Below are 8,598 nucleotides of genomic sequence, written 5' to 3' on the forward strand. Positions count from 1 at the left end.
TTCACCAGCCACAGAACAGGGACCTGGGAGAAAGGTCAGGGACAAGACCCGTGCCTACCTGAGGACCCACTCACCCAGGAGCAAGGACACTGGCGGTACTATCCCTTCTCATCTCAGCATGAATACAGGTCAAGCCATCGCAGACCCGCTGTCCTTGGGCAGGGGTGGGTGGAATATTGAGCGGGAATAGAAAAGCGAACGGGAGGACTCTCAGAACAACACCAATGGCTTCCCACAGACCTCAGCAGACTAGAGAAGCCTGGCTAGACAAGCCAGCCTGTACTAGATCCTGTGGAGGCCGGGTAGCTCTGCAGGGAGGTGCAGGGATGGCTCTAACCTCCTTGCTTGAGGCTTAAGTTTTGAAAAGGGCCAGGGACAAGAATTGGTGGTACAAACCAGGCCATCCCGACTACTCAGGGGGCTGAGACAGGAGCATCTCAAAGCACAGGTCTGCTTCGGTTCCAGAATGAGTTCGAGACCAGCCTGAGAAACTTAAGGAGACCCTGTGAAGGCTGGGTCAGTGGTGGAGCGTGTGCCATGCCCTGGGACCAACTCCCAGTATCAAAACAGAAGTGGGGATGTTGGCGTTAGGTCTAGAGGTCACTCAGAGGGACACGTGACAGGGTGACCACCGGGCGCTCAGAGGGCAGAGACCAGCAGCAGCAAGTTCCAGGGACCCACCTCTCCTGTAAGTGTACGTTGGTCTCCGCCTAAGCGTCACGTGTTACCTGGCAACCGGTCTCCCAGCAACCAAGGTCGAAGGACGCAGAGTCTAGGGAAAGAGATCACAGGTTTGCGGAGACCCCAGGAGCCATGTCGCAGAAGCCGCTCAGCACCACAGCCGCAGAGCGCATGAACCTTGTGGCCCAGGACGAGATCTGGTAAGACCCCTGGGCCAGGCCCTTCTCACCTGCCGAGCGCACACCTTGGCGGCCGGCCTCAGTTTCCCCCGCCAAGACTAGATAACAGCCAATCTCTAGGCACAAGAGGAGTGCTCTTATGATAATCAGGAACGTGAAGGAGAGGGGGGCAACGTTGGGGACACAGGGACACCTCAGTCTGTACACCCCTCCTTCCTGCCCACCGCGGGGACTGGAAGATTTTTTTTAAGATTTATTTTATTAAGATTGATTGATTGATTGATTGATTGATTATGTATACAACATTCTGCCTCGATGTATGCCCGCATGCCATAGGAGGGCGCCAGATCTCAGTACAGATGGTTGTGAGCCACCATGTGGTTGCTGGGAATTGAACTCAGGACCTCTAGAAGAGCAGCCAGTGCTCTTAACCTCTGAGCCATCTCTCCAGCCCCCCAACAGGGAATTTTAAAAGAGGATAAAAAATTAAAATGCTAATATTTGACAAACATCGAAGGTTTGGCCTTTCTTGGTTTTCCTTGATTCTTTCAAACAAGAAGAAATGTTAATTTTAAAAGACCCAGGGCTGGGTTTGGTTTCCCACATCTTTAATGCAAACACTGGAGATGCAGAGACCAATAGGTCTCTGTGAGTTCAAGGCCACCCCAGTCTTTGTAGTGAGACCTTGACTCCAAGAGCAGCGAAAGGCTATTCTCTGAAGAGTCTGGTGCAAGAAACATTTGTCTCTCGTCCACCCCCACCCCCCAGCACTGGGTATGACTCTGAGGCTTTGAAAAGCAGAGTGCTCCGCTGCTGAGCTGCAGCCCCTCCTCCCTTCCCCCTCCTCCTCTCCCCACCTCTGCTTCAGCCCTGGGTAGGACTCTGGCCAAGCCTCTGCTCTGCTACTGAGCAGCAGCCCCAGCAGCAGCCCCAGAAGCCCCAGAAGCCCCAGCTTTGTTTTTCTGACTTTTGATTTCGAGTCGCCCAGGCTGGTCTAAACTCACTCCTCCATAGCTCAGGTGAGCCTTCAATTTACCATCCTCCTGCCTCAGCCACCGAGTATCTGGGATGACAGGCCCCTGGCTCTCCTCGTAAGCTCCCTAGTAACCATCTCGGTGACTATTCGCACCCATGGGGACGATTGATGATGAAGCCTGATGAAGAACCTGCTTCATCTTAGAACTGTTGCTTTGTTTGTTTTATAGGAAACTGTATAATTCTCCCAAGTGAAAAACAGCATCATTTCCACGAACCACACAATCTCAGTGTTTTAAAGGTGTTTATTACCATCCAAAAGGAAACATTATCCTCTCCCCCATTCCACTAGACAAACTCCTATATATCCTTCGATATCCAGACCAAAAGGCCCCTCCCCTATGAACTGACCCTTAGAGCCTCCAGATTCTGGTATCTAACGTGACTCCAGAGCACTGGCAATGGCCATGGTCAAATGTGAGGTTAACTAGAAATGGGAAATTAATAAGTTTCAAAAATTCACTCCCAAAAAAGTATCATGAAAATTCATGAGAGTTGGCAATTTTTACTTCCTTTTTGAGAGGTGGCCATGGGAAATTTACAGCCATGTTTGTGGCTCCTGTTTGAGGCTCATGTTGGTTACATTTTTATAAGAGATAGACTCTGGGACTCGGAGGGACAGTTCAGCAGGTGGGAGTGTGACAGGGAAAGCCTGATGACCTAAGTTCAGATCCCTAGAACACTGTGAACTGTCCTCTGACTTCCACACACACAAACACTAAATGTACACACACGTACACACTCAAACACTAAGTATACACACACATGCACACACGCAAACACTAAGTGACTAAATGTACGCAGGCATGCACACTCAAACACTAAATGTACACACATGCACACACTCAAACACTAAATGTACACACATGCACACACTCAAACACTAAATGTACACACACATACACACTCAAACACTAAATGTACACACACGTACACACTCAAACACTAAATGTACACACATACACATACAAAAAGAAAAACAAAAAGAAATAGACTTTGTCTTCCAGGCTCTGGGCCTAGGTATATAACTTGGCCAGACCCCAAACATGCAGAGACTGGGGAGGGGTGTAGGTTCTGATTTCCAAGTGAAGGATCAAGTTGAACTCAGTGTTTGCAGAGCCTGACACATCACCTCACCAGCTGCCCCTCAACTCAGCTCACTCGTGGGCATCTAGGAACTGTGTTTAATGTGGAATGAGCAAGGGTGGGGCTGGAGGGGGGATCTGAGGACAACACCCCAGGAAGGTCTGGATGTCAAGTTCATGCTTTTTGCGTCCATACTTGCAGGACTAAGTGTCTTTTTCAACTCACTACCCCAGTCCATGGGTATGTCTGCTTCCGGCTGCTCTTCCTCCAAGGGTAGTGGGGCACCCAGCCTAAGAGGGCTAGCAGTCACATGCCCCTGCAGTAGTCAGCCCCAGTCCCACCTGCACCATCTCTCCCCACCTCCTCCTCCCCTGCCAGGGTCTCTTCATAAGTTAAGGGAGACTCTGTTGAGGGCACTGACCTCTCTCCTGCTCCAGCCCCACTCAGATCCCCTGCAGACCCACTAGTCAATGTGCAGGACACAGAGGCAAGCCACCAGGACTCCACAGGTTTAGAGGTTGGCACGGTGGCCTTTCTGAGAGCATCACCGCCCACTTAAGTGTTTCCGTTTCTCAGGAGATACCGTCTGAAGACTGAGTACGAAGCCCAGGAAAACTGGCCGACAAAGTGGGGCTATTTAACGACCTCCATGGAGAAGGTAATTGAGAAGTTCACCAGGCCCCCCACTTCCCCACCCCTGACTCCAGGCTGTAGCCAGTGATGTCAGGAAATAAATGGCTACCTTCCGATAATCGGCAAGAATGAACCGAAAGAGAGGGACTGAGGAGATGACTGTGCGTAAGAGTCACACAGTAGGATAGCTGATGTCCGCTTTGGGCATTCACATGTGCAGCCATGGGCACACACACGCACACACACACACACACACACACACACACACACACACACACACACACTTTAACTAGCTTTTTTCTGCTCCCCTGAATCCAGAGGTTCCTTTGAGGGGTTGCAGAGCACTCTCAAGGCTCAAGGCATGTGCCGGGCATTTCCTCTAAACCAACGTTGTGGTTTGCACAGCAGCCAGGCGCGTGGGGCTGCCGCTGCATGCCCACTTTATTAAAAAGGCCAGTGAGTTCAAAGAAGGATGGCTGGGCACAAGACTGGCAAAGCGGGCACAAAGACGAGGAGCCAGCTGGCCTCAGCCTCACCTTGAGGCCACCTGACCCTCTCCCTTCTGTGAAGTGGGATGGTAGCTCCCACGTGACTTGGGGTGTAGGTGAGACAAAGGTCTGTGGGCCCCTTTGCAGGCCTGGAGACAAAGAGTAACTGAGACAGTGCCTTCCCCAAAGCGTGGGTCAAACATTCAGAAGGGTCCAGACACATGATAGAATGAGAGGGGACAAGCATCACAGCAGAGCCATGGTGACATGGGCAGAGAGACAGTGCTGGTCACAGAGGCGGCCACCATAAGCTCAGCTTCTAGAGGGAGTGGGTCCTCGTTATAAACAACAACAAACGCTATGCAGACACTCATAGTACCCACAGGGTTTCTGGGCTGGCCTGTTTGTGACATAGCTACCTCTGGCCAGACCCCAGGCAGGTCCTCTTCCTTTGCCAGAACACAGTGACCAGAACCGCATAGTTCAAAATCCTCTAACTCATGGCATCGCAAGCCCCACCCGCAGCCCACCCACTGCACAGCTTTAAAATTATGCCATTTGTAATGAGGTTTTTAAAATTCTTAGACAGTTATACGGTTTGAAATTCGATGCATAAAGTAGGGGCCTTAATAATGTACTGTTCGTGAGTGATTCGATATTAATATTCCTCGTGTGTAATTAAATTGGGTTTCCAGGGAGTTTTAAATGGCTCTAAAATCTCCCAGGGTGTGGGGCATTCATTTCTGGTTGGAAAGCTTGGTCTTGGAGTCAGCACAGGCAGTTTTTAGTTTGAGTTCCTGACCAGGGATGTCCCCTCTGGTCCCATGATGGGGTGTTAATTCCTAGGCTGGAAGACTAGTAGAAGGGGCCCCAGCAAGGGCCACTCAGGACTAACTTAGCAGCTCGAATCCGCTTTGCCATCTTCCGCTTGTGCTGGGGCTGTAGCATCTCTACTTAGAACCCCACGAGTGTTCTCGGTCACATGTGAATGAAGGACTCACACCCTGAAGCCTTGGCCTGACGTTCCTGTCTCTGGGGTTCCGTTTCAGCTGCTTGAAGGTGAGGAAGAGCCACATACCCCAAAGCCTAAGATTGAGCTGCCCAGCCACTTCCGTGTCCGGCCGGTGAGCCCCTTGGACAAATATATCAAGGTTTGCAGCCTGTTTTTATACCATTTTCTTAGAAAGAAGCAAGTCCTACTGCAAACTGTGGTCTGTCCACTACCAGGGGTGAGGACAGGGCCATGCTGTCAGCCACAAGAACCACAGCCAGGTTGGGAACCTCGCTGGTAAGACACCTGCACGGACATGGTAATCACGCCCACATACCTGCACATATCAACACAAGCAGACATGCGCGTACACACACATGGATTTCTAAACATGCTCATAGAAAACACAGGCACATACAAACATGCATAAATGTAAGAATAAACACAAACACACATGCATGTATGAACACACATATATATACACACATGCGCGCAATCTATGGGAGTAGGTGAGTAAGGGAGGTTCAAGATTTACAATGAGATCTGAGCCTGAGTCCCGCTTTACTGTTCAGCTCCTGTGTTGTCTTGGACAAGTGGCCCAGAGTTTGTGTCTCCATTCCTTCCTTCGTCACTGTATCTCAGGGTTACTGGAACACCTTAGGGAGCAGGGTTCTATGGACAGTGTGCATGCAGGACGGGGGACAGATGCCAACATTTCCAGAGTGGTGACCGCCAGTCATTGCGCTGCCTGCAGTGGGCCGAGGCCTCTCACATCAGTTTATAATCAAATACGTCCACAGGCTAGCCTGAACTAGGCTTTCCTTCCAGAGGACTATAGGCTGTGACAAGTTGACGAGGCTGAGACACATGCCTTAGGGTTTCTAGTCCTGTGATAAAACACCATGATCAAAAACAAGCTGGGGAGGTAAGGGTTGGTTTCATCTTACAGCTTGGAGTCCATCATCCAGGGAAGTTAGGGCAGAACAGGGCTGGAAGCTGGAGCAGCTAAAGCAGAGGCTGTGGAGGATGCTGCCCACGGCTTGTCGCGTACGGCTTGTTGCCCATGGCTTGTTGCTCATGGCTTGCTCAGCCTGCCTTCTTAGAGAACCCAGGACCCATCATGGGCTGGGCAAACAAGGAAGGGATCCTCAAACAAAAAATCAAGGAATGCAGTGGGCAGGAGATGTTCCACAGGGTGACCAGAGCCCGTGGGCAGACCCCTCGTGGCAGGCTGTTTCCATTCGAATGTCCCGGACTCATGAGCCACCAGTCTGTCTGAACCAGTGAGCTACAGACTCCGTGAGACAAGGTAGGGAGTCCTTGAGGAAGACACACAACAGTCAGGCTAGTTTTTAGCAACTTGACCCAGCTAAAGTCATTTGAGAAAGGAGACTGTCAACTGAGAAAATGCCTCCATAAGATTTGTCGGTGGGCAAGACTGCAGTGTAGTTTTTAAATTACTGATTGATGTGGAAGGGCCCAGCCCATGATGGGTCCTGGGTTCTCTAAGAAGGCAGGCTGAGCAAGCCATGAGCAACAAGCCATGGGCAACAAGCCGTACGCGACAAGCCGTGGGCAGCATCCTCCACAGCCTCTGCTTTAGCTGCTCCAGCTTCCAGCCCTGTTCTGCCCTAACTTCCCTGGATGATGGACTCCAAGCTGTAAGATGAAACCAACCCTTACCTCCCCAGCTTGTTTTTGATCATGGTGTTTTATCACAGGACTAGAAACCCTAAGGCATGTGTCTCAGCCTCGTCAACTTGTCACAGCCTATAGTCCTCTGGAAGGAAAGCCTAGTTCAGGCTAGCCTGTGGACGTATTTGATTATAAACTGATGTGAGAGGCCTCGGCCCACTGCAGGCAGCGCCATCCCTAGGCAAGTGGCCCTGGGCTTTAGAACAAAGGCCTATAACCCTGACCCTATGACTGAGCTATGGGTGCACCAACAAGCAGCATTTCTCCCTGGTTTCTACCTCGGCATGCGGCGGTGAATGCCTTCACTGATGAGCTGAGACTTGGAAGTATAAGTCAGTTTCTTCCCTAGGTGGCTTTTGGTCAGTGTTACCAAAGAAGCAGAATGGAAACTTAACGAACACACAAAAGCCAAACTCCAGCCTTCACACACACACACACACACATTCTGCACACACTGTTTAATATTGGTTTTCCTGTCTTCTCCATCGTAGGCCTCATATGGCACCATGGGCACCTTGCAGACACTCCCGTGGCATGTATGACCATTTGCCCCACCATGAAATGCAGGCCTTCCTCCTGTCAGCACCTGTGACTCACCCCTGGCCTTTCTCCTTCAGGTCCATCCATCACCTCCAGTCCCACAGACCACCCAGGGATTCATCGGGTGGCGATCTGGGGTGCCAGGCCTGAACAAGTGCTTGGAGCAGGACACAGAGATCCGCAGCTGCAAAGGGGCTTACGCCCGAGAGCTGCACTGGCCTGAGCAAGGCGTGTACTGAAGGTCACCAGCCTCCGCATCAGGTGGGATGCGCCCTGTACCTGGGCGAGCCTCCCTGAGGACAGCTCCCCCATATCAACGGATGTGTTGAAGAATAACAGTCGGCCTTGGGCATTGCCATTTAGTGGTGCTTCCAAGAGTCTTGGCTTAAGTGAGCTAAAATAGATACTCTGGTTTATTTGTCTGTTTGTTTGTGTGGGAATTCTTCTCTATGACTTTGGAAAACAGTCGTTTAACTCTTAAGCACACTTGTCTATATCTGGGGATGTTGCTCAGTTGGTAGATGACTTATATACGTGCACCAAGCTCTAACACCTCAGAATACTGGCTATGGTACCAATCACAACTCTTAGGAGATGGAGGCAGAAGAAATAAGTTCAAGGACATCCTTGGCAAATCAAGTTTGAAGCTAGTCTGAGTTCTGTGGGATCTTGTCTCAAAAAAGAAAAGACTTGGGCTGGAGAGATGGCTCAGTAGTTAAGAGCATTGCCTGTTCTTCCAAAGGTCCTGAGTTCAATTCCCAGCAACCACATGGTGGCTCACAACCATCTGTAATGAGGTCTGGTGCCCTCTTCTGGCCTGCAGACATACACACGGACAGAATATTGTATACATAATAAATAAATAAATATTAAAAAAAAAAAAGAAAAGACTTTAACACACCTGCCCAGCTTGAGGCACAGTAGTGCAGGCCCGTCATTACACAGAGACTCCAAGATTACCTGGGGAGCAGAGTGAGCTGGGTAACCCAGGAAACCCAGTAAGACACGTTCTGAACATAGAAAGAAGGCTGGAGGTAGGTCTGTGGTAGAGTGCTTGCCTAGCCTGCACACAACCCAATGCTCAGTCCCAAGGAACCTCCTGTGAAAACCTGTGTCAGCTCTCATGGCCTCTCCCAGTCTCCTCTTGCTGGTGAGATTGCTGGTTCATGGCTTCTGTGTCCAGACACCAGCTTCTCTTCAGAAGGAATGAGATAGCTTGAGGTTTCTTGTTGAGGTTTCTTCAGGAAGTCCACAGCTTCAAGGGCAGAGA

The 8,598-nt window shown here is 50.5% G+C and overlaps 1 protein-coding gene across 1 annotated transcript; it reads left to right on the plus strand.

Annotated features, from left to right (window-relative positions):
* The first annotated feature begins 792 nt into the window (after window positions 1–792).
* Window positions 793–7,567, plus strand: Cimip1 (ciliary microtubule inner protein 1). The gene is made up of 4 exons (XM_075963956.1): window positions 793–881; window positions 3,558–3,639; window positions 5,152–5,253; window positions 7,406–7,567. Exons 1-4 carry the CDS (start codon window positions 814–816, stop codon window positions 7,565–7,567), a joined length of 414 nt encoding a protein of 137 aa, XP_075820071.1. The 5' UTR covers window positions 793–813.
* Window positions 7,568–8,598: the final 1,031 nt, after the last annotated feature.

The sequence above is a fragment of the Microtus pennsylvanicus genome, chromosome 2, assembly GCF_037038515.1.
Source record: "Microtus pennsylvanicus isolate mMicPen1 chromosome 2, mMicPen1.hap1, whole genome shotgun sequence".
NCBI lineage: Eukaryota > Metazoa > Chordata > Mammalia > Rodentia > Cricetidae > Microtus > Microtus pennsylvanicus.